This window comes from Limulus polyphemus, unplaced genomic scaffold (assembly GCF_000517525.1).
Source record: "Limulus polyphemus unplaced genomic scaffold, Limulus_polyphemus-2.1.2 Scaffold1452, whole genome shotgun sequence".
Classification (NCBI taxonomy): domain Eukaryota; kingdom Metazoa; phylum Arthropoda; class Merostomata; order Xiphosura; family Limulidae; genus Limulus; species Limulus polyphemus.
In genome coordinates, this window is record NW_013667062.1 from 113,676 (window position 1) to 141,476 (window position 27,801).

A 27,801-nucleotide genomic window follows, 5' to 3' on the forward strand; every position below is an offset into this window, starting at 1 on the left:
ACAATGTAAATAAAATACTTTAATTTAATAATTTTGACTTCCAATGACTAAACATGCTAGTTAAAATATGTATAGTAAATTGGAGGGCAATGCCTTCAAAACTGACTGTTCCATATTGTAATATAGTTACTGGTCTTTGTTATCTGTTAAACTTTGTTTTAAAAAATTACAACTAAATCATGAAGGAAAGCATAGTTTATTGTCTTTAACCAGAACACATTTCTAATAGTCAACAAAGTATGATATTTCAAAATATACTCCAGTATGCTACTGATTGCTGCTCACAAAAGCAAAGAAGATAAATATGAATGCAACAAACATAAAATTCACTGCAAAAATTTTATTCTTAGTAGTACTACATATTCTAGTTTAATAAACTAATTTACAAATACAATCACCAATTTTTATTCAGTGTCAACATGTCATGTCGATAGTACTAAGTTTCAGTCAAATGCCCCATTCTTACTGCATCGAATGATGAAAGGTCTGTATGTAGAAATACTAAAAGATTTATTCACTTTTAACTTTTCAAGCATACATTTTAAATGTATGGTACCATTCATGTCAGCTTCCCTGTATGGTCCTAAATTACATATATTGCTGTCAATGTTAAGCACAAAACAACAAGAGCTATCTGTGCTCTGCCCTTTACCCAATGTTTAGTGTTATAAGCCCTCAAACTTACTGCTGAACTATTAGGAGGCAAATCTTTGTAGAATATAACCTCCATTACAACTCTAAAGTCGGAAAATAGTTCAGTATATTTATTGAATATATGTACATTAAGCAAAAAAAAAGTTTTTTTTACTTATATTAAAATCTTTTCTTGGAGAACTGTCAACATTTCTACACTAGTGCCAAAAGTAAAAGTATTCTGCTTAATGTGCAACTACATGTTTATATCTCACGAGTACGATTGATTTTTTGTTTTTGCGGTTTATTATTTCTTTCTAATGCAATGTGTTACACAAGATTTGTGAGATTTTCAGAAAGTGCTTGAATTTTGCTTTGTAAAATGGGTATTTTTATAAGACTATTCTCTAAAAAGTACTTGTACAAGAAATTACTTTTTGCTTCAGTACTTTAACCCTATCAGTGCTGAGCAAGTCTTCTGATAGGTATTTATAATGCTTTGCAAAAAAGTGCTGTTTCTCTTAAATAGTAGCACACAATATTAAAAGGAAAATTGGTGCTTATAGTAATGGTAAAAAAACTTTTTTGAAAGACTATTGTGACATGACTAAATTCATCACACAGTGCCAAAGTTTATACACCTAAGTTCCTTGTAAAAACAACTTCACATAATGTTCACATGATACACCAAATATATGGACCATTTCATGAAGCATACTGAAAGTGTGGAGTCCAAAAAATTTTGAAAAATACATAAAACTATGGAGAAACTCGCAAATCCCCTCCCCCCACGAAAAACAAAATTAGCTTGTAAGCATATTTTATTTTTTTAATACATTTTTGAATGTGGTACTGACAAAAAACATCTTAGATAATGGTACAATTACAGGAACTGATAACATCAGTTTCTTGCTTCAACCTTCAATACAAAAATTATAACTAAAAAGACAGCAAGACACATCACAATTAGTTGAAAACTAAATCAATTATATATGCAAGTCTTTAACACTAAATCTTGTAAAATCAAACTTAGTATTTGTGAGAGAATACAGAAAGTTCCTGGGTGTTACTGTAAGGATGATTTGGCTATTTCAGAAGTGTTATTTCACATAATGGTAAACACAGAGTACACAGGCTACTTTACAGAACAGTAGAATATGGTTTGTTCAGCAGCTGTTTATTCTCACACTTGATCAAGCAAATGTGGAAAGGGGAATTGGTGTAAATAAGGAGATAGGAGTTGAAAATGGAAAGACAAAAGTACCAGCCAAGGAAAATCAAAAAGAAATGCTGTTACTGATGAGGTAGATGGTTGCTCTCTTATATCATGCAGTTATAATGTGATGTACATAAATGATACTTTAATTTTGAAATACAGGTATCAGGGATGTATATTCTTTATGGAGTTCCAATAAAGTGTTATGTGCTAACTAAAAAAAAAAAGATTAATCAATGTATTCACACACCTTTACAAGTGTGATTTCACTTCTGTAAATGCTTTTGTATAGGTAAAAGTTGAGTATGTCATACAAATATTTATGTTTGCTCATGCATGAAATGTTCCATGTTTAGTGTATTCCATTCCTGAAAGCAAGGACATGGAAAATATCTTGAAGTCATAGAAAAGTGCTTGTATTTTAGGTTTGAAAAGGTTTATTAACTCTGTATATTGTGAAATGCACTGTTTCTTATACAGAATTTGGTTTGGAATTTACAAGACATTATCAAGAAGCAATTGCATAGGTTTAAACTCTTTAATGAAATAAAGGTAAAAAATATTTCTCCTGATTTAGTGCACACTTTTTTCTGAACAGAATTTGTAATTTTAAAAGGGTGAAAATAATAGTAATAAAAAAACAGCACAGTATAAGAAAGTGAAACATAAAGACAACATTACTGTTAAGCACTACAAGATTGAAAGGTAAACACCATTAAAATAACTCATTCCATTCCTGGTGAATTCTGAAAGTATCTTACTCGCCAAGAGGAGAAAGTAACACTTTTGTTTGGGAATACACTAAAAAAAAAGGGGAGGGGAAACTGATAGAGGATTCCTGCAAGTTAAAATTAACTTATGCCTGAAACAGCTACTTCAGCATTTAAAATTTTAACATGGTTAGCAAAATATTAGTAAGGTTAAAGAGAATCACAACAACTTTGGTGAAAGTTTACTTTCCTGAATTTTTGATGAAGGAAGGATTACTGCTAAACCTAACAGCTACTTTACTATAGCAGCAAAATCCTTTTGTTGAAACTTCAATATAAAAGAAACTTATATGATAAAAGAAATTATTATTAAGGCTGAAGAAGACATAACTTAAAGCCCATTTTACTGAAGATTTAACACGAAGAAAACAATATTAAAGTGTGATGACCATCATTATGATGTAACCATGAGCTAGGTTTATTCAAAATGTAATGTCAATGAAGCAGTATGATTAAACCTGAAAATGGTTACTGCAATATAACCAATAAGTACCTTTTATGTTTTAATGAGTAAGAATCACAACTATTTATAGCCCAATATATGCTTTTAATGCAGCCATTTGTCCTAAAAAACTAAAGAAAATTTATACGTAAGTCATAGTAATGACACCCAGTTTTATGTTGACAGGGCATACATATATTCACATTAGCAAACATAACCTTTATTTACAGTTCATTACACCTTAAACCAAACTGATTTTGATACAGTACTGTACTATACAAAATGTTACACATTTAAAATAACCACCTTTCTTATCCTGCATATTTTACCTTGTCTACTGAAAAAATTGAACAGGGCATAGCAAGAAGTCGTTTATGGGTTTTTGATCCACTGAAGAGTATAATCCTTGATTCTGTAAAAACAATCAACAGAAATTCAGGTGGGTTTTAATGAAAATGTTAGTCTTGGCCTAATTTTTCCTTTATTCAGAATAACTTGTTGATCCTGCTTTACTTTCTTCTCTTGTTCTTTCTGTAGCCTCTGACGCTCTTCTTCAATTCTGCGTTGTTCTTCCACCATTGCTAACCTCTCTTCTGCCTGAAAGCACATTGTTTTTTTAAGCAACACTACTATATTGTACAAGGAGACTATGTTAAGTTTTCTGCTGTAGTGTCTACAAAAAGATTTAATGAGACTTGCATATCTGGTGCTAGTAAATATCATAACCCAACCTAGAAAGTACAGTTTAGTATATTAATTCAATAAAAATTATGACAAAAATTATATTTTTACATTTACATTGAAATTTTTTGCTATCGATAAAAAATTATGAAATAAAAAATCCACATATATATATATCAACAATTTGATATTCACTAAATGCATTAGTCAAAGAAAGTATATTTCCTTACTACATATTATTATTTATGTAGAGGCTTCTCATCTTTCCTTTTTTGGAATATTTAACATTATTTATTACTTCCTACAGCCAGCTCTACATGTTTGTTACAGAGAATAGATAAAGTAAGACTGGTGATAAAAGTTTTTATAAACACTACATATTATGTTGTTTTCTTCTCATCACGATCTGTTCAGGTATTATTATATTTTTTATTATTTTGTATCTTCATAAACATTAATTTTGGTTATACTATGGAGAAATTACTGCTACTAACTGTACATGGTTTAAATTGCCACTGATGTGACTCACCTCTAACATTATACGTAGGAGTGGCTTAAGTATACTAGTTAGTATTGCAAATGTCATTACTTTTTCTTTATTATAAAGACTGTTTTGTATTGTTAGCTTAAAATTTGTATTAAGGACCAACCTAAATCTCCTAAGCTGGCATAACTTTGAGAGATATTATTGAGATAACGGCTGAAACTAGAGGGGTACTCAGTAGGGAGCATACATCTGCCAGGTAGTGTTGATCATATTCAGCTCTCAAAAAATTTGAAAATGTGTTCCCATGTCTATCATTATAAATGGACACAGACCATTTTTGGCTAAGTTACAGAGCAAAAATAGTGTGAAAAATCAGTCCCAATGTTAACAGATATGGATGTTTTGGATTTTCATCATCTTGCTGTGTTCTAGACCCTCCAAAAACTAATCAATTCTAAGTTTGGGTCATAGTCCAAATGTACACCAACTTTTATTCAAATCCTACTGACAAACACACACACACACACACACACAAATTAAAAATCTGACAGCAGCGTCCTCAAATACCAGATATGCATTTGATTAACACATGTTAAACCAAAACCACATGTATCAATTTTCAAAATACTGACATCTAAAAAAGAGATCATAGGTAACGTCACATTTTTTGTGAAAAATACTTGATTACCAAATGAAAATTCAACTCACAAGTTTTTTCTGAGCTTCTTCAATTTTCCTGTTGTTTTCTTCTAAGATTTTTTCAATTTCTTCACGTTTTTTTCTTTCTTCATCCTAAGAAATGAGATTTTTAGTTGGTAATGCAAGGTCATGAAACAAGAAACAGTTCTTTTGAAATGGCAGGAACTTCTAAAAAAAAATCATCATCAAGTCACTTTATTACTGAAGCTTCTATCTTTCTCCTGCATGTTTGACTAATTAGAACCAGTTATTTTATGATATTTCTTGAACTTTAATTACCTATACCAGGAAATTTTGCATAGGATCATGTAAGAAGATTTAGATAAGAGTACAGAACAGACACAAGTGAATATCAACATATAAAATAGTAATAATTTTTTTTTTCACTTGTAATAGTATTTTTACCAGCTTTATACATTTGAAATGAAGCTCATTACCAGAATCACATGAATTTAAAAAATCTCTACTTTAATCTAAATCTACATGTATTTAATAGATATATAAATATATATATATTTTTATTACTCTAATGAACGTTTTGTTTATTTAAGCCTAGTTAAAAAATTAGTTTATGTTAGTATATGAAAAGTAACCCTAACTGCTTATGTTGGTTACATTTGTTTTTCTTGTCTAACAGTAATAGGATTACAAAAAGACAATTGTGACAAATACGTAGTTGAGTCCACTTCCTTTAATCTTAAAGAATATGAGAAGTGTTGTTTTTATCTTTACATCTTACAAAAACTGAATTTTTCTTCAGCTCTCTCGGAAAGCAAAAAAATTAAAGTTTTTCTGATAATTATAAACAGTATATTTGAGTAAGATGGAAGAACTAAACCTATATATAATGGTTCTTTTTCTTCAGAATATATATATCAAAGTCAAATAAAACCAGTTTATTTAAAACATGGAAGAAGAGAGTAACCTTTGTCAGTATTAGTTAAACATACTATTAACCACATACAACCATGTACTGATATGCCAATACAAATTAATATTTTTTTTTGTCCTGTTCAACATTAGCTGCAATTGCATATACACCTCGAAACATAGCATGTCATTCACTGAACAATTTACTCAGTTACATGCGTGATTATGACACATACTATATAGATTACACAATACCCATACATTCTCCTTGTTTCTGTAATGTAGATATGTATCAGAATTAACTTCTAAATACTTAATCACCCTCCCATCCCACAATCTCATATTTATATAGAACATATTCAAAAAGTGTTTTTACTGGTATTGTGAATTAATATCAAGAAATTATATTCAATCATGAACATTTCATTCAAACAGAAAATTTTGTTCCCATACCATGCTATAAATATAAAAGTCAGAAGCTTCAGTTTAGGTATAGAAAGACATCATATGAAACTTAGTTTGCAACAGTAATATAAAATAAGATCAGTTATTAAAACAAAAAATTATCTTGCCCTTAAAGAAAATGAAGTTCCTAAAATAGTATTCCTTCAAGTATATAAACTCAACATATTATTACAGACCTATATACATACTTGAATTAACCTTTTTTGCTACTAGATAAGTTTAACAAAATTATACAAGCTTATTGTTAGGTGACTTTGCTCACAAAAAAAAAAACTCCAGAGAGGGGAAAGTTTTAAGACAAAAGCCCAAATAACCCCCTCTTTACCACAAAGAAGATAAGATCACTTTACTTGCTTATCACAAGGATTTTACTCACTCCTCTGGGAACTTTTGGTAGAGAGAGAAAATTAAGTCTAAGAAAACCTTAAAATAACAAACTTGCCTTGAATGGTGTCTCTCCTTACCCGCTTGATTCTCTTCAAACAGCTAACAAGTTCGGCAAGGTCCCTGATCTAACTATTAGAATCTTAGCACAATTATGTAAGAAGGGGTAACTGTCAAATGTAATATTACTAAAACATGAAGAATAGTACCCTAAAGTCAAGTGGTACATGAAACACAAAAGGAACCACACATGATATGTGGAATATTGCTGATGTACTAACAACTCACGTGGCAGGGACAAAAGTGAAGATCTCTGCTGTGCTTACAACCTAGGAGAAAAAGCTGCTACAGCAAACATATTTGCCAGAAATACTTTTAAGGAAACAAGGAATATTATCTTTGTTTAGATGTTTGAAAAAAAGAATAATAATGAGCTCAATTACATTTGGAATCTGTTCATATAATGGATATCTTTAAGAATTGAAAAAAAGTTAAAACTCATTAACCCTTACGTCACCGGTGGGAATGTGGCTTATTAAGAGGAATACTATGCTAAGAAATGACAATTTTAGAAGCTAGCAGTTAAAAGTTGCCAAAAAAAACCAAAAGAAAACAGAGCATTGCCAGAGTTTTTCTAATGATGCATTTTAAGCTTCTTTATTGGATCTAAGAATGTATGCTTGAAAGAAAGACGAATATGTAATATGTTAAAAACTCTATATCTGCTATATACAGTGTCAATGAGACTTTTTGCCCAATACTAAGGCTTATCAGGCCAGCTGAGATACAACAGACACGGTAGTGGTCTAAGTGCTATTTATATCATCAACTGCAAGAACAATACCTGTTATATGGTGAATTAGATTACGCTGGTGAAACAATTTATAAATCAGAGTTAGGGAATGGACTAATAACAAATTATTTATTTTGACATGAATGAACTTCACTATCATTCAGAAGAACTGACAAACATCAAGCTAGTCTTCTTGTCACGATACAATTTCTTTTGATAAGTAATCCTATTTTTTATTCAGTTCAGCTAAGAGAAAACCTTGTGAAAACTTCTTTTTACTACTAGCTGAGATTGCTTAGCCACTGAAGATCTACCCAGCATACTCGATTCTAAAGTTGGCTTAATCACAATATTTCTGTATTTTTTTCTGGCAATTATAATGAAGTCACATTGACAATCAATTCAAGGCACTTTATATACATTTTGATATGGGATTTTATTCATTTAGTGCCTCAACGTAAACAAAATGAACAAAGAAATTCCACATTAAGATATTACTTGGATACTTATGGGAAAGGTTTAGAAAAAAGCCTTTAGCAATTCACATTATTTTCATATATCCAATGTTAGGACACACAAAAAAATCATTGGCTATTAAATTACAACAATTTTGTGTCAAATTATTTTCAGATGCCCAGTAATGTTAGGACACATAAGAAAATCATTGGCTATTAAATTACAACAATTTTGTGTCATATTATTTTCAGATGCCCAGTAACGTTAAGACATGTGAGAAAATCATTGGCTATTAAATTACAACAATTTTGTGTCAAATTATTTTCAGATGCCCAGTAATGTTAGGACACGTGAGAAAATCATTGGCTATTAAATTACAACAATTTTGTGTCAAATTATTTTCAGATGCCCAGCCGGCAACGAAAGTGTTAAAGGATGTATTATAACACTTTGATACTCATATTTTAAAATTCTTCATCATTTATAGCTACTATTTCTTTTATTTTGCATAAACAACAGTCCAAAAGTTCACTAAAACAAGTTGAATACAAATGTGAAATCCAAAAAGGCTGATATTCACACTTTTCAACCTTAATTTTTTAATCCTAAAAACTGTAATATTACTTATACTCTAAAATTACATTCCAGGATTATGAATTTCCAAAATATACACGTGACTTGTATCAGTACTGTCCACAGAAAGTAATTAAATTCAGTCTTTAGGCTAATATTCAAATATAAGAAGGTTCAAATATGAGACATCATTAGTGATACTTATGATATGACCACTCAATCCTAAAATAAACTAAAACTGTGAATTTTGGTTGGACTATTTGATTAATTATGTAAATAATTTCTGAAATTATTCCCACATGCTAATTTCATTTTACGTAGAACATTCTGTGAAACATATTTAAATGTAACTTCTTTAGGTATTGGGTTTCATTCTGAACAAGTAAATGAAGTAATTTATATTATGATTTTTTAATATATATCCTATACTGTAAGCTGATTTAATATGTCAGGTACAGCTCAATAAAAGTAACATTGGGTTACTAGTAACCAACAAATGAATTTCCTGTCATTAATCTGACCGAAGATATGGAAATTCTGCAAGTATGCATTGAAATATAATGCATCATTTTGATTCATTACCTCCTTTTTTCTCTGTTCTGCAAGTTCATCCTCTCGACGCTTCTCCATTTCTTCCAACAATTGTTTCTCCATGGCTTTTTTGGCTTCTTCGACTCTCCTTAAGACTTCAGCTTCAATGTCATCTTTACGCTTCTGTAGTTCTTCTTGTACCCGCTTCTCTACAATTTCCTCGATCCTTTTAGTAGTTTCTTCTTCTACCCACTTTGCCTCCAACTGCTTTTGTCGCCTAAAAAAGATTATATTAAACCTAACTACATAATCATTATGTGTAAATGTACTAACAAAAATATTTCTGTGATGTTAATCTTTCAATTTCAGTAAAACATTATAGTAAAGCAAAATATGAATGTACTAATAATAAAACTGGAAGAAAGCTTACAAACCCTCTCAACTCTGCTATCTACTAGCAAAACACACAAACAGGGTATCTGATTTCTCATTCCAACTTTAAAATTCTTTCAACATCCAAGCATGATACTGAACTTAAGAGACTTTGTACATAAAACTCTTCTTCTGTCTCTATATAATACAAATTCTTCACTTGATTTAAATATATTTTAACTATTTCATTTATGCTACATACTTTTCATTTTCTAGTTTACTTATGAATTATAAATTATATCATATTTTTGTTTGTTGTGTACCTCTAGATTACTGATGACGGAATTTTTAAGATTCCAAAACCTTTAATAAATGCTTTATATTATTACGTTCATGTTTTGCTTTATTATTAAGTTATGTTTTCTGAAAAATTAATTGATACCATTATACGTGTTAACTGTTTAATTACTTTAATTAGGGATAAATTGAATAAGTGTCAGTTGAAATTACCTTGAAAATAAAAAAGGATATTTCATTTATGTAAAAATGTAATCGTATTTTGATAAAGCTCAAAAGTTATAATTTTCCTATACTGAAAATGTATTTCTGATAGGTACTTACCTTCTCTCACATAAATAGCTATTCTCATTCAGTGCTGCCCTCTATATGCAAAAAAAATTACACATGCCACAAGCTTTTTATCTTCCCTCCATTGGAACTTACTGATTCTAATGCGTCTCTCATGACGTTTGTGACTCCCTCTGTTCAATTCTACCGAACTATCACATCAAGTTTTGGCAGAAGATGGAAGCACCGGTGTTCAGTGGGGAGGAAGGGTGGGAAGTGTGAGCAGAAATACATTTTTAGTATAGGAAAATTATAACTTTCGATATGCTACATTACTTCTGCTCACATAAATAGCTAGAATCCCACATTGAATAGGTGTTAGGGAAAGAAAGAAGCATCCAAAGGACACTCCTTAAGATGAAACAGTCAGATTATAAGATCTGATGTGGGGGACCTCACCATTTCTGAACCAGGTATACTCTTCGCCCAAACTACACCCAAAAGCCAAGCCGCTGGGAACCAACATCCACGCGGGGGTAGGAAAGAGGATCATACTGGTGGCAAGTCAACTACAATCCAAAACCCAGCCATCTGGTGGGAGTAGGAAAGAGGATCATACTCTCAAGTTGATGAGTCTGGAGGGAATCAAGAACCCCCAATCCATGAATGGGGCAGAAAGAGGATCATACTGGTGGCAAGTCAAATACAATCCAAAACCCAGCCATCTCGTGGGAGTAGGAAAGAGGATCATACCCTCAAGTTCATGAGACTTGAGGGAATAAAGAACCCCCAATCCATGAATGGGGCACATGTTAATATAAGAAAATGATAGGTTGATCCAGGAACTGACATCTGGTATTGAAAAGATGTCTGCATAATAAAAACCATCTCCCTCAAAATTGAAATTGACCAGAACTGCCCCAAGCACAGTAATAATAATGTGCAAGTACCTCCACCGTGACCCACAACATTGATGGAGTAACAAGAATATAAATGAGGGAGGAATACAGAGATCTGTAATACATATGAAAGGATATATGTGATTGGTTCTACACTAAATCCAAAACCCAGCACTAGGAACCAACATCCACATGTGGGTAGGATGAGAGATCCCAATCAAAAGGGTGAACTGTAATTTTGATGGCTCACTCCTATTTAGTTTTGTTTCATATTGGAGGATATCATGCCATCTACACCAGCAGAAAACCACTGCTCCACTCTTAGTTGAATGGTTTCATAATCATTTCTATATTTTGTTTGTTTGTATTTCATTAATCCATTCAGTAGAATGCCTCCACGGTCCACCACCCCAGCAGTTTGGAACTAGAAAGTGATGATGACTCTCAAACTCCACTAGAAAAAACAGGGGAGGGAGGGAACGTGGTGGAGAGTCCAGAGCAACGACAACACCTGAGACAGTGCAATGGGTGACAACGAAACCCTAACATTTGTGGATCAACTTATTTCCTATACATATATACATTTTGAGTTCATTTTTCAATATAATGATTAATATAAATAGATATACGATAGATATAGCATGAGTTAAGCTACAATAGAAGAATAATAAAAGTCACATACATACCATTTAGTTTTTTCCAGAAGTAAATTTTCTAAGGCTTATAAAAAATACTATTGACCTCTACTAAATGCAATCTCTACATAAAATGGCAGTTACTAAAATAAGCACCACCCACATTTATATTGTAAAATCCAGAGAACAACATTTCGTCACATACATTGCTTATCATCCTATGATTTGTCAAACATGAAATACTGTGATTGGAATAACATGGTACTGAAATTGACACCTTCAACTAGGATTGGCTAAAAGTTTTACAACTGAGCTTTAACACGCCCAGACGCTGTTTTATAAAGAAAACAGACTAGAAAAAGGTTTAGATACCAATCATAGATGGCAGGTCCAGTGTTAAAGTGCAAGGAAAAAATGTAAAAAAAATTTGTTTCTTAGAGGATGATTATTTATAGTCTCAAACATATTTTGGGATTTTTTTATTAAACTTCTCTTCAAATTTCATTAAATAATACAATTTAAGACAAATGATTGAATGTTATGCTACTATTTTCAAAAATAAAATCTGAAATCCAATAAAAGATAAGTTCTCTATAATGTTTTCAATTCATAAATGTGATTTTTGCCCTCACAAAAAGACAAAATGGCCCCAGTAGGTAAGGGGTTAACGAGGCCACTCAAGCCACCTCCAGGAGCAGCTGGCAGCTGATTAGTGTGACAGGTGTATTCCTGTTTGGATTGTTCATATAATGATGAAAGTGCAAACCAAGAGAATGTAACTAACACGTGAATGCTCTGACCACCCAACAAAAAACATATGGTCCGAAGCAAGCCTGAAGAGCAAAGAGTAATGTAGCAAATTCCTGTGACCTCTGCTTAAACATTTTGTTTTAGTGCACACTGTTAAAAATAGTGAATGTTTAAGAATAAAAGTTCTAGTCTTGCTTTATACCAAAAAAAATTAATACAGACACATAATATCTTTCTACTGCTATTCCAGAAATCAAGTAAGAGACAAGTTTTAAAACACTTTAGTTTTAAACAAACCTTTGTCGTTCCATCTCTGCAAGCCTCTCTACTTCATTCATCTTCTTTAACTTTTTTCTAGAAGATTCTAGTAGTCCATCCAAGTCATCACTATTGCTGCTTGAAACAGAAGATAAGCGTTTCCTACATTATGAAGAAAAAATTTAAATGAAATGGAAATTTCTATATAATGTTTCTTTTAAAACAATGATAAGCATTATGCTCCAATTTTTTATTTGTACAAGTTTTAAATCAACTTATTTCATGAGATAAGGTTTTATTTTGCACTGTCTTGATTGACTTTATTGTAAAATTGTAAATGCTTTTAGCATTTTCCATTTTCCAATAATTGTTTTTTAATTACTGCTTTACACAACATAAAGATTAGAATTTGTCACATGATGAAACTGAACCACTCGATACAGCAATATTTCACAAAGAATTTTGTGGTTATTTTAAACTGTAACAATAACAAAAAATATCAACTATTTGAATTAGTAATTAAATGAAATAATTATTCCCACTTTGCCTTGCTGGAACTTGTATGTTACATTTTTACAATAGTACTGTTGCATGACTGATAAAGGCGAGTTTAGAAGGTATAGCAGTTGAACATATTAGATCACCAAGTCCAAGATTACACATTTCATACAACACTTTAAGACAAAATATTTTGATAAGCTTATTGTTATCATTATACTGAGACTGGAATCACATGTCCAAACTATTAAATTTTTTATCAATTTCATAACACAATAATAACAATGCTATATTTAAACATCAGTGCAATGTATGTTAAAATGTCAACTTTGATACAACCACGAGTGAAAATGTTGCAAAGTTCCTTATATTGAAATTTTTTTAACCAGAATTTCCTCATATTCTTTTACTCATGTTATTGGTAATATGGTTGATTAATGCTTAGACTACTGCAGCAAAAGCAAATGTCAATTTAAATCCTCATGAGGATTAATTTTACAATTGGAAAAAACAAAAAATGAAATTGTTGCAAAAAAGGATAACTTGTGTGATTTTCAGACCATGATGTTTTTACACTTTTTTGCACTGCAACTGGAAAGTAACTTCAATCTGTCTGCTAATATTTTTGGCATTGCATTTTTTGGGGAGAAAATTTGTTTGTAGGAAATCAAACTGGCTCTACTACTGAAGAAAAGTTATCCCTCCACATGACGTAACCAAATGTTTGGCCCAAAGGATCAACAATTTCCTCTACTCATAAGGAAATTATTTAATGAATTGAAGTAAATTTCTTGTCCTTTGAACATTTTTTTTCTCAAACCCAGGGTATCAGGATATGTCATATTTTCACCTAAGCTTAAAACTTTGCCATTACGATTCATAAAATATTTTTGTAAGTAATAATTTCTATTTGAGAGAAAAAAAAAAAAAAGAGAGACAGAGAGAGAGATTACTGAACTTTTTTTTTTCACTATTACAATATGCAGTAGCAAACTACCTATAATTAGAAATTACACTAAAAACTATCTGTAAGTGGTAAAAACTCTACTAGAAGAATAGGGAATAGTACAGTGGGGAGTCCAGAGGAATGCATCATTGGAGGAAGTGCAATGAGTGACTGCAGAACCCTATTTTGAAAAGCAGGTTGAACCTGAAGTATTCAACCAGAAATGGAGTGACATGCAGCAATCCCCTCCCTGCTTTACTCAGGGATGTCCATGAGTCTGTACAGTCTGGGATGGGCATATTCATGATGCACTATACCACAAGGATGAACCTACAGCTGTCTTACAGAACACTACATCTCTATGGTGGGGGCTATAAGCCTTAAAGATCATACAGTACAGTTTTGATGGTTGGTCCAACTCGCATCCAGAACCAGACCCTTGGGAACTGACATCTACATACTGTAAGTTAAAAGGAAATGAAAAGAAAATACTTAACAAATTGTAGTCGAACTGAGGGGCACATGAGAGCTACAGGGGGCAGACAGTATCCAGATGAGGAGATGCCCAAATGATGTAGATAATGGATGACAAAAGTGTGTGGCATGATCCCCATGCCAGCATGGATGATCTCCTGCAATGGTCAATGGAAATGAGCAGCCAGATCTTGTGAAAGGAGACTTGGAAAAGATGACACGAACCAGAGGCAAGAAAGGAAGAAAGATTCCAGTGTATAAAGAGACAGGAAGGGGAACCACGGAAGAAGCTATGCATGCCACATAACACCTGATAGCCTAGATGGGATAAAGGAGGTGATCTGGATCAGAACGGGAATGTAAATGGGAAGTGGAAGATACAGAAATCAGCATGAAAGCAAAACTACTCTCATGAGTCGTTGAGGTCTTGGGTAGGAAGGAGCAATTGAGATAAAGGAGAACATTAATACTGTGGTATAGGATACAAGATACATCAAGGGCAAACACATCTGACTGACAATTACCACAGGCCAAAAGAAGCAGAACATAGGGCACAGGAAGAGAATGGTTTGAATAATGGAAGAGTAAGGAAAAACAGAACAACATTAAGATTCCAATTTGGTAAGCAAGTGAGGCATAGAGGACAGAGGAGATATAAAAGAATCAAAACAAAAGGGAGAAAACAGGAGAGGCAAATACACAGCAGAAAAAGTAAAAACAAAAGGTAGAGGACAAGGCTGTCCTATAGCCTGCAACAGTTAATACAAAGAGACCATTGTCAAACAGTCATGTGAAGAAACTGGAAAGAAGAGGGATAATGGGGTGGGAGGGAAGGAAACCTTATCATAAAGATCAATGGCATATAATTTGCTATTTCCTCTGATAAATCAACAAAGAAGTGTGGACCCAATTGGAAATAATGGATGATAGACATGTAGAGAATCCAGACCACTTTGAAAGGGACCAGACAAAAGTCACGCAAGAAGCTTGAGTGTGGGAACAGCAGGGTGAAACACGGATGCATGAGATTGATGGAGGAGGAACAAGGATATAGGAAGAGGTAAAGGAGATTATGACTGAAGCAGTTGAAGTAATGGGAACCATGGTTGAGCAGGCCAGAACACAGATTAGTTTGGATAATGGACAAAACTTAGAAAGAGACAGATAGGAGGGTAGACAAAGGTAAAGGTTGGTCCAATCCTGACTGAAGGCATCAACCACCAAAGTTGAAAGATGTAGAAACAAAGACCAGTACAGAGGAGTACCCCAATTGGAACACAGACAGAAAGACCTGAGGATTGATGGACCACTCCATGGGAAGAATGTTGTTAGGAGGAATTAAACTATCTGCAACAAGATTGAGAACACACAGAACATGACAAGCCATGAGGTAAACATGTTAAGTATGGGCCCAGAAAATGAGATCTAATGTTTGAAAACAAAGGGAACATAAATGGGTACCCCCTTGTCAATTGACATAAGAGACAACGTCAAACAATACGGCTAACAATTCGAAGAATTAAATTGTGGCAGAATGCTACAAGTTCTTCAAATACCTATAGAATGATAGGTTTCTTTTTGTGAGTGTAAAACACTTAAATACACCATTTCAACAATGTCAAATTGTTGGAATGGATCACAAAACTTGCCTCACAAAACTGGAAAGAAATCATCCAAAGCCCAATCTACTGCAAGGAATTCCAGTAGATTGATATGGGATCCTGACTCAACCCAAAGACCAACAACCAGAGAACCAGTCAGAAGAGGGACTCCAGCTGAGGTGTTATATCTGTTGAGCCATCGGGCAAAATTGACTTGAAGAGAGGGAAGAGGACAGAGGAATCCAGGGGATCTCTAGCAAAATTCCCTTGATCTTGCAAATTCCATTGGAGTGCTCTCATGTGAGCACAACCCAGAGGAGTTAGGGCTTCCATGGAAGCCCATGTCCCCAAAAGGGATAGAACCTTGAAAGCAGGTATGTGAAGGAAAGGATGGAGCCTTCAGAACCAATAGCTCCATAGAACACAGCCAAAAGGGAGAAGGCTAGGCCTGAATGAGATGGGAGTTGTAAAAAGTCCAAGGTAGATAAAGTATTGGGTCAAGATAAGAGTGAATTTCTCCACCTTGACAAACCAACCCAGATGAGGAGCTCCTTTGAGAAGAAACTGTGTGTGGCCATACAAAGCTTTTAGCAAAGGTGTTAAAAGCAACCAGTTGTCCATATAATGATGGAACTGCACACCAGAAGAATTTAATAGATGGGCAAAAACCTTGACCACCTGACAGAAAATGTAAGAGCTGAGGAGAGACCAAATAGAAGGTCAAATAATTGTTAGACTCAGCCCTTGTGAGGAAAGCAAAGGTAATGATGGGGTGCCGGGGAAATGAGAATATGAATATCAGTCTCTGGTCTTCTAGGAGATGATGAACAACTGGGAATAGAACCACAAAGTAGGGTGACCAATGGATTTGATCACACCCTTGAAGGGGAGGGGAGGGATCAAAAGACATTGGGGATAATGACAAAATTAATAAACCTGTGTCACCACATTCACGAAAACAGATGAAGGCCAATCTATGTCTAAAGGCATAGACTGAGATTGCACAGAAAAGGAAAGAGGAGAGAGAAAAGGCTATCAAAATGCTCATCATTCTGACTAGCTTCCCCCAGGAATGGGAGAACTGGTTGAAGTTCAGAGCTTTCAGCCACATGAAAGACTCAAATTCACAGCAAACAAGAGCCAAAACTTCCTCTACAGATAAATTGTGCCTGGAGCTGTAGTAACAGCAGGTTGTAGAGCTGCGCTATTGGCAACAGTTGAAGTTATGGTAATAGTAAAATAAAAATTCATGTTTAAAAACAGTGGGCCACACAATTTACGGTTAAACTTTCTTGGAGATTAAAACAGGAAATTCAAGAAAAGAAAAAAGAAACTGAATGAAGGTGTAAGAAACCCAAGCTCAGAACTCATGAAAAATAAAGTACAAAGTAGCAGTTAGCTATATGTCTGAACACTACTGTCCCAAATAGAGAAGCGATGATTGAGTTATAGAGTATAGAGGGAGTCAGCTGCACTAAGAAGGTGTATCACATACCTATTGATAGAGGGTTGTCACATGCCAATTTACATGCCACAATGCAGCGAGCAAAAATTTGTGCATATAGAAGGCAGTAATCATAAGAAAAAAGCTATTATGTAAGCGGAGGAAAGGTATCATATCGGAATATAAGATTCAGTTAATCTTGCAAACACTATTCTAATACTATCTAAACTTACTACACTATTGCTTAGTATTTTCTAGTAAAGGTTAATTGTCTTTTATATAAACTGCATGATTACCTGTATTAATTATATTAATACCGTGAACTCTATATTAGAGGAAATCATCCAGATTCTCAATTTCATGAGGGGGACTACCAGTTTCTGAACAATAAAAAAGGCCCAGGATCCTAAGAAAAAAAATTGTACACACCCTGAGATTGATAATTATGTGCATTTACAAAGAAAACACTATTTGCAAGTGAACACCCCCTGGTCATATCATGTGAAATCATTGGTAGAAGAGGCCTAAACATCTGCACATTAAATTACATCTTTGAAAGACATGTTGCAATACCTAATGAGCTAAGTGCTACTACACTTATTAGCACATAAACAATTGGATAGCTTCCTCATAAATTAATAGTTTGAGAAACTGTTAATCAAAAAAGAATACTGGGTTTGTTCCTGTCAATAAACTGAAAGAAGCATGCTGTAAAAACTAGTTTCAAATTTTGTGTTGAAAAAACAATATAAAAAAATTATACAAAAATACAAGGAAGCAACATACAATAGATTTTGCTCGATTTTCTACTTTTGTTTAATAATAATAAAATAAAAACACAGATATCTTTAATGTATTTTATAGAATGAGCAAGAGGTATATAGAAATGACAAAAAATAAAATCAATGTATGAAACAAAAGCTGAAATGTTTGGGTACTTATGAATTCCTAAAGTAACAAGTGCAAACCATTTTTGAAATACAGATGCCACACTAGTGTTATACTGTATATTTAAGATCCTCCAGTTTGATGACATAGTACATGCTGTTCACAAGGATGAGGAAGATTTTTTATGTACCTGTGACCTTCAAATGTTAATAGGTCTAAAACTTTTGTATAAGTTTGGTCAAAATTCATCCATCAAATCTTGAGGTATTCTGTCCACAAGATCAAGATGAATGGATAGGGGCAAACCAACATGCCTCGCTCTGCAATGCTTTATAGTAGGGGCATAAAAAATTGAGATATTTAGAAACATTTTTTGTATCAAGCATCAAATTTTCATAATATTCTCAATAAAATAAGATCACTATCTAATGGAAAAAATATATGTATTAAATCATCATTAAGAAATGGAGTGCTAATAGTGATGAATCTGAAAATTTACCTATAGTGTATACAATAATTTAAAATAAAACTTTATGAATACTTAAAGTAAAATCTTGTGAATATATAAAACAAAGTTATTCAAAATCTTCCAGGTTGTCATAGTAGTCTTTGTCTAACCATGATGTCACTCCACCTTTTTCTTACACATAACTTACTGTCACTACAATTTGTCCCTGATAAAGAAGGGTCTACCTATTGAAAATACTCATGTTAAAGAGTTTCTTATTTACGTGTTTATTTGATGCTATTTATCATTATCTGATATTGAATATTACTTCAATGGAAATATAGTAGTTTAAAATCACACTAAATGCTATTATTTTTTGTTATTTGTAAGTGGTTTAAATTCTAAGTGAACTTTATCTTTGTTGTTTTAAAATATATTTCTTACTCTTTTATGATGAGTCACAGAACAGAAAATCAGCAGTGTGCAACATATCATTAACCCAATATGTTGATAATATACATGTGCATTTTTTACAATATGTCTAATACTTGCTGTTTACAGCTAATACATGCACTGGTCCAACATATAGTACTTGTTATTTTCCAGGATGCTGCTCAGCAGCCTGTTTTCTTCCTGATTGTGCAGAAACATATTCATGTATTATATTTTTTCTACTTGGTGTTGTGACTTCAGTAGATTCTAATTTAGAATATATATATATATTTAATATACTATAATACTACAAAAAGTACCAGCAAATACTGCACAAAAGTTATGAATTATTAGGCAAATATATTTAATTTCAAGATTTTTAAGGCCTTGAAATGGATGTGCTAAAATTTCAGGTTTTTCTGGTTCTATTAACACTAAAGAGCTTTAAAACTGCTATATAAAGAAAACATTGTAATAGTATATTGTAAATTTTAAAATATTAATCAAAGTTAACAAGCAAATAATCTTATTTCTTCAGTGTTGGTATTATGTATATTAGAAAAAATTATGATTTATGTTTTACACAATAAAATAAATCAATCTAATGATTGACACTGCTTTTATCTATTGTATGTTACATATTAATAGCATAATCTACATAGTTTGATGTATACTAGTAATCGACTCATTTTTCATAAAATGTAGTTTAATGATAAAACAAAACGCAAACATAATAACAGGAAGCATTTATTAGACATTTTGGAATCGTCATAATTCCATTATCAGTAATCTAGGGTTACACAACAAACAATTGGCTACCCTATGCATTTCTTGGAGAAAACAACTTCCTCATAGGATAATCTCACCATCCCAGGTATCATCTGAACCTTCTCCATCAATTCAATGTCCTTCTTGAGGAAGGGAGCCCAAAACTGTACACAGAACTCTAAATGAGGCCTTACAAGTGATCTATACAGTGAAACAATAATATCCCTTGTCTTGTATTCAATATTTCTACAGATGCTACCCTAGATCCTATTAGCCATATTGCTAGCTACAATACACTGTTTAGATGACTTAAGTGAATTTTCTATCACACCACCAAGATCTTTTTCTTCAACCACACTATGGCATGTATTCCCATTTAAATTGTAACAATAATTTGAATTGTGAAAACCTACATGTATCACCTTACATTTTGGACAGTTAAACATCATCTGCCACATATTGGCCCAATTTATCAAATGATCTAAATCTCCCTGCAAGTCTGCAGCCTCTTTGAATCTCATCTTAATGTCATCTGCAAACTTCAAAATTTTGTTGATCATTCCAGAGTCAATATCATTAATATAAATCACAAACAGCATAGGACCCAGCACAAAGCCCTGAGTCACACTGCTTGTAACTGTGATCCAGTCAGATCTAACTTCATTTACTACTACTTTCTGCTTTTTTCTCACCAATTTAATAACATTTCCCCCACACCCACAGATTTAATTTTTGTAACAAGTCTTTAGTGAGGCACCTTATCAAATGCTTTCTGAAAATCGAGATAAACCAAATCCACAGTATTTCCTTCATCAACTCTTGCAGTAACATTCTCAAAGAATGTCAAAATATATGTTAAACAAGACTTTCCCTTAACGAAACCATGTTGGCTCTTCGACACTATATCAATCTGCTTTAAGTGACTCTGCAATGCATTTTTAATCACACTCTCCAAAACCTTTCTAACTGCTGATGTAAGACTAACTGGCCTATTATTGCCTGGACAATGTTTATCACCTCCTTTAAATATCGGACTAACATTAGACAACTTCCAACCTTCTGACACTCTTCCACTACTCAATGACCTATAAAAAATATTAGCTAGTGATTCACCAATAAAATCTTTATGTTACTTTAAAACTCTAGGATAAAAGTTGTCTGGTCCAGGGGATTCATAAATTTTTAGGTTTCCCAACTTTTCTCTTACAATTTCAGAACTTAAAATGATATCTTTTAAATCAATATTTCCCCAATACATAAAGTGCTGTGGTTAATGCATAATACTTGTATGTATCTTCCTTCGTAAAAACTGAAGAGAACATATAATTTAATAAGTTTACCATGTCATAATTTTCTGAGATCAGCTCCCCAGTCCCATTATCATGTTTAAGAGGCCCAATCCCAATCCTAACATATTACTTACCCATCATACACCTAAAGAATTCCTTATTGTTTGATTTAACTCTCAGCCAACCTTTTTTCATGTAACAAGACCTATTTTTGGAAATAGCACTAGTTCCATTCTAAAACATAAGTTCATTAAACCATGAATACAATTACTATCAACATTTATTCTATGAGGAGAATTACAGAAATTTCAAATTATTTCAAAACACACACTTGTTAGTCAATATCTACCTCAATAGATGAGTTAAATTGACTGTTGCTGACAATTTTACAGTTTGTTTTCCATTTCATCTCATTCACCAAGTAAATCTACAAGTACTTCCCTCTAAGTGAATAAGTTTCCAATCAGAATTGATGTATGCTCGTTAATAGTAAATTCTCCCCTGCTAGGTTGTGTATTAATTAGTTTAGCGTGAAGGGTCATGGGGACGAGGTAAGCCATGTTGTGAAACCTTAATGCACTAGCCAATCAACATTGAGCTGTCAAATGGTAATCAGGTGACACCCTCCCACATTGTCACAGACTATATTAATTTCGGAGAAAAAAATTCTCTAACCATTTTATGGCAATAAAAATTTTAAAGTTTGCACATTTTTTGTTAGATGGGTTAGTATATGGGCAAAAATTGGTGCAAATAAAAATTTCCCATGTGAAATAAATCTCTCAATCGGCCTCAATTTCAGATGGTTGACCTTGTTACAGCAAACAGAAATATTTTTTAGACTGGCCTAAGCATCCTCTTAAAAAAAGCCAAGAATATTTATCTCAAGAAACCACAAGATTTTGGTAAGAAGGTACAAACTGGTCAGTACAGATGATACAAAATTTAATCAGTGTTGTCACCACAATAAAACTAATATTAGATGATTAGACTATTGGTTTTCTTATTACTTATGCCATATTGGGTTTCAAATGCTACAAGGTAAACCAAGCACATGGGCAGTGGTGTATGGGATACTGGATATCTGTATAACTATACCTTAAGCTTATGCATTGTTGTGAGAAACAATACAAAACTTGTTTACTTATCAGTCACTTTTGGCAACAATACTGTGTATACTTGTCCTGACAATTCACAAACATCTGTAGCCTTAAGTGTTGTATCTTAACCCGATGACTACCAGCTACTAACTTTCTTAGTAGGCAATGCAAGTCTTGCTATATTTCATTCCAATAATAAAACTAGTGGATGAAATTGTTTAAAACTTCAGAAGAACTTTCATAAATGAATGTAGTTTAAGAAACATAAAGCCTGTTACTTTTGATAAATTTAGTTTTTTTGCATTATGATCTTTAATATCTTGGAAAATTACATTAGGAAGATAAAGGGTTAAACAACATTTTGTGACCAACCAAGGAAAATGAATTGTCATAACTCTTGAAATGCTATTTTTACACACCTCCCATTTTAAACCACAAATGAACAATCTATGAGGAATATAGGGAAAAAATACATTGCAGTTTATGTGATTTTATCACAAATTTTAAGCCTATTGATTTCTAATACTTTGCTATCTTTGGCATTTAAGCCATAACTCATTTTATGTATTAGACATGCATATATACGTAGCTAAAGCAAAAACCTCGTATTTTGCATATCTTTCAAGTAGCCTAACAAAAAACACAAATTTTGAATAACATTGAATTATTTTGTAAAATGAAACTTTTAAAATTCATTACAAATTACAAAGTTAGAAAAACATTAGAAAATGAATAATAAAACTAGAAAGTGTTTATGACAAAACTAAGACTATCTGAATAATTTTGAATTACCAATCAAAGGGAAGATAATCTACCAGCAGTGCCAACTGCCAACTCTTTAAAAAACAAACAGATTATTTGACAATTACATTATAATACCCCCAAGTCTGAAAGAGCAACCTTGGGTTATGACAAATTTGGATCTCTCAACTTACAGATTGCAAGTTGAGTGTCCTACACACCAGGTCAAAACTACAGTATTGCACTAATAATAATACTGTTCATTTATCCATGCCAGCCACTATAATGTTTTATTTTTAAAATGATGTTAGGATACACATTAACTTCTTTAAATTATGTTGTGTAACATAATAAGTTATAATCAAATGTTCAGTATTTTTTACAGGAAGAAAGAGAGACCTAAATTATAATAATCTAAAATTTTAGATTAATCAATGTCAACCATGTTGTCATAAATTAACCTAAATAAATATTAAAACGATGTTAATATATTCTGTAATAACAAAATTTTGATTATTATAGGTTAACCTAAAAATGTTGTTTGAAACCCAATATGGAATACGTAACAGAAAATCCAGTTTTATTGGGGTGACAATACTTTAAATTCTGAATTGGTGTATATGGTTTAACTCTTTCAGCACAAACTCAGTCCCTGGGACCGACCTCGTAACCATTTTGTGCTTGTTATAGTTTTCATGCTATAACTTTTAAATCAGTAAGCAAAGGTTAATGAAATTTGGCAGGATATCAGTAAACATTAGAATGCTTTCATATGCAAATTATCATTTTTTTGTATTAAGTTTAAAGGTTAGTAAAGCAATGTTTTTCTCATGTCTTTTTTCTTTTCGTATGTTGCCTATCTATCATGCAAAGTAATATTCATTTTAAGATTAAAAATTTACTTATACATCAGAAAATTTTGAAATTTCACATGTGAAACCTTAATAATATCCATAGGTATCAAATGTTTCTTAAGAAAAAACTTTATATTTTACCTGTTATTTTCAGTAATGAATATCTGTACAGGTTTGTTGGATTTGACCGATCTCACAACCACCATAAAAAATTAGGAAATAAATGCAAATTATGCCTCTTTCATTCTAGAATGAACACAAATTATAACACGAAAACATACGTTTAGATTAAATAGTTTAAATCTCATAACCTTATACATTTATTTCAGCCGTGCCTGGCTAACAATACAGAAGTTACAATGACACAGCTCGTGTGCACTCATGTTACTGTATCAAATAACATAGAACTGACCTTTGGTCTGTACAAAGTAAGTTGTCTTGGCTTTGTCTTATAGACTAGTATTTTGTAAAATACAGTCACATTTCAATTATTATACATCATATATGTATATAGATTATTGCTATTTTGAAATAATTTCTTTAACTTATTTTTCTTAAAACATAGAACAGTTGCTAAAAAAGTAAAGCAAACAATTATCTCTTCTAGTTACGACCTTTGTACTTAGTTGCTGCTTGATGTAGGTTGCTAAGCCTTTAAAAAAATTTGCACATGGAGGATATGAAACAAAATATTTTTTTAGGTTTTATATATACATTTCAACAATGAAAAAATCATAAATTACTACATTAATACCATAGAATTCCACAATTCCACCATAATTTATCAAGCTTAGTAACTAATATGTATTTTAGTCTAAAGAAATATGAAATTTTGAGCAGACTAAAGACACACCCTACCTCATTGAAATATTGGTTCAAAAGAAAAAAATGGTGCCCAGGAGGACATTCTGCGCTTCTCATTGGTTATTCATGTGATATATATAGAAGTAAGTGTATATGAGGGAGTATTTCCAAAAATGAAAAGAGGTGGGCAGGTTGCTACTGTCTTTGATTTACTACATGAGCAATATCTTAGCAAATAGAAAACATAAGACCTTCTTATTTTATATTCTAGCTTGTCAATATCTGTAATTAGAGTTTTAATTTGTATGAAACTATAGATTTAGTATTTTGACTTCACAATCATCTAATTTGAACCAGTGCTGCATTCAACATATCACGTGACACACAAAAATCGTTGTTATCTGTGTTTTTTTTATATTTACTTTTATATTAAGAAATTGAATAATGTATAGTTCTGCAATTTGAATTATACTCTAAAGTTTGATACCAAAGTTATTGACGTAAATTCATGAAATAGTAGTTCACTAAAATTTTGAATGCGAGTTAACAAAGGAGATAACATAATCTTTCACCCGTTACTTGTCTCAAAAGGGTTAATGAAAAGCTCAAATTATCTCTATTGGCCACTGCATCTTGTTACTGAACTCCTATTGTTTTTGGATATATGCATCCAAAGCTTATATTTTTTTAGGATGCTTAAAGCACAGAAATATTTTTCATGTTGTACTAAATGGAAAATACTTGGTAATTGAACCAGCAGGTCTTGTTACATAGATCTGCATTTAAGTATTGCACTGCTGTTGCTTTTTTTTAGTTTTACAGCAATTTCCTGTACATATAATGCAGAATTCTTCATAAATGTGACCTCCATAATATCTTTACAAGAAACTCAATAACACAACACATGGACAACAAGGGGACACATGGCTCTTCAAGGCTGTCCTTGATAAAAATTTATTAATGTTGTTTATAGGAACTCTAGGATCTTTCTCTACAGTCAGAAATACTGAAGTGTTAATTTCTTCAGCAAATTTTCTAATTTTATTTATTATATGCCCCCATCAACATCATTAAATCTAAATATGAAAGAGCAAAGGTCCTAGTTCTCAAACCCTGTTGTTAGAGAATATAACAAATGTGAAAATAATATAAAACAATATAATTTCAATAAAATATAATTTAATTACTAAACGTCAAAATCAAAAGTTTTTATATGTATTATACTTTCAATCACATCAGCAAATCAATAACTAACACAACATTACATTTCCTATAACTAATTAGTTGAATTAAAAACTTCAAACCTCAGCCATAGAAAACAAAAACAGAAAAAGAATGGATGTCAAGCATTTTTTGGATTAAAAAGATGTAACTGTATCAAAGCCTATGACTAAATGAACTGCTTAACTACAGACATTAAACTAATATTATGAATAAATACAAAACAAAATTATATGCCTAGAACTGGAAATTTTTTCAGTTAAATATGATCACATTATTTTCAGTTTGGTACTTCTTTCTCTTGGATGTAAGAAGATATCTTGTTTTTAAATATTTTCTCAAGTAAAATATGTAATTATCATTCTTTAAAAGGGTTTCACTAGTTAGTAACAAGAATCAAGACTTATTTAACTTTTAAGCAAAAAAATAAAAAACAATGACATGAGAAACTAATAGCTCCCAAACAATGTAATTTACCTGAAAACAATAAAAATATTTGATATATTTAAGGATATGAAACTACAGCAGACCAGAGTTCAATAACTATATTTGGATCATACTAAATACAGTCAACAATAAAGTAAATAGCTCACTGGTTTGACAGCACTTATTATTGCTATATAAAAACTACATATTATACATTTTCCATATACTAAAGCTCTGGGTGCCGATGATTCTTATCAAAGTTGGAAGGGCCCATGCAACTGGGGCTAACACTAACAGCAACACAAATTTAATGTAGTAAAGCCAATGAGCAAGAGTAAAAAATTCATTGCACTGAAAAAATCTTTAATTTTAAACAAAGAGTCAGTAAAAATCTTAAAAAGTTATATAATAAAGTTCAATTTTTATCACTACTAAATGTAGTTAAGTCCCTTTATGCATATGGTAGATCTCTTGAGTTATCATAATTCTTTAGTCTATTACAAACGTATAATGCTAGTGCTCAAGTTTCATATCCTTAAATATTTCAAAATTCAAATCATCGAACTTTTAGATTGTTTTAAAGCTGCTACTTTTACTAAAAGTGTCTTGCTGCTTCTTGTCTAGTGAGACAACTGATGATTATATGGCTGTAGTAGTTTACAATTTTGTATATTAAAACTGATATAAAATATAAATATTATTCATAATAATAAAGTTTACCTGGACTTCGAAATCTTATCAGCTGAACGTGATCTTGATCTTTTTTTCACTTTGTTACTTCTTTCTCTTGATTGTGAGCGCTTACGATTTTTATGTTTTAATCTTCTGTGTCTTGGACTTTTGCTTCTACTTCTTGATTTAGGCATTGCTGATACAATAACAAGATACAACTAAACTTCTTACCAAAACCAAAGTTACTAAGGCTAAGAAGTATGAATTAAAACACCATACAAAAATAAGTTTAAAGTATACCCATAAGCCTATTAGTAAGTTTGCTAACGTATATTTGATGAAATTCAAATTTTGAAAGACTACGCAAATAACATAAGCCTACTTAAATTTTGTACAAGTACCGAAACAGACTCGATCTTTGATTTTGAAGCTGAAATCCTCAACAGTAACAGTTAACCCTCGTTGTATGTCAGCTTGATTTCCGAATTAATGTATTTTAATTACTTTAAAATATTTTGCGCTATGATATATTCATAAAATTCTGAAATAATCAAACTACGAATTCCCTGAAATTAAAATTACTGATACAAGTTTAAAAATTGTTTATCAGTTATTTATAATTCACCCTTAAAACCCATTATTCCTACAATAACTGAATAAGAGAACAAAAACGCTACCTTGCGCTAATCTTGTTGGCATCATTAAGATTAAACT

General features: G+C 32.0%; 1 protein-coding gene across 6 annotated transcripts; it reads right to left on the bottom strand.

Moving 5' to 3' along the window:
* Positions 1 to 177: 177 nt before the first annotated feature.
* LOC106463647 (UPF0430 protein CG31712-like) lies at positions 178 to 27,801 on the bottom strand. 6 transcript variants are annotated; one of them, XM_022391194.1, is made up of 6 exons: positions 27,765 to 27,801; positions 27,136 to 27,283; positions 12,521 to 12,616; positions 9,052 to 9,277; positions 4,938 to 5,021; positions 178 to 3,658 (listed from the first exon to the last, which is right to left on the bottom strand). In XM_022391194.1, exons 1-6 carry the CDS (start codon positions 27,787 to 27,789, stop codon positions 3,497 to 3,499), a joined length of 741 nt encoding a protein of 246 aa, XP_022246902.1. In that variant the 5' UTR covers positions 27,790 to 27,801; the 3' UTR covers positions 178 to 3,496. The 6 variants fall into 6 exon arrangements, with proteins under 6 accessions (XP_022246902.1, XP_013779151.2, XP_022246901.1 ...); XM_013923697.2 differs by having other exon boundaries at positions 12,521 to 12,643; XM_022391193.1 differs by lacking the exon at positions 27,765 to 27,801 and adding an exon at positions 27,489 to 27,760 and having other exon boundaries at positions 12,521 to 12,643.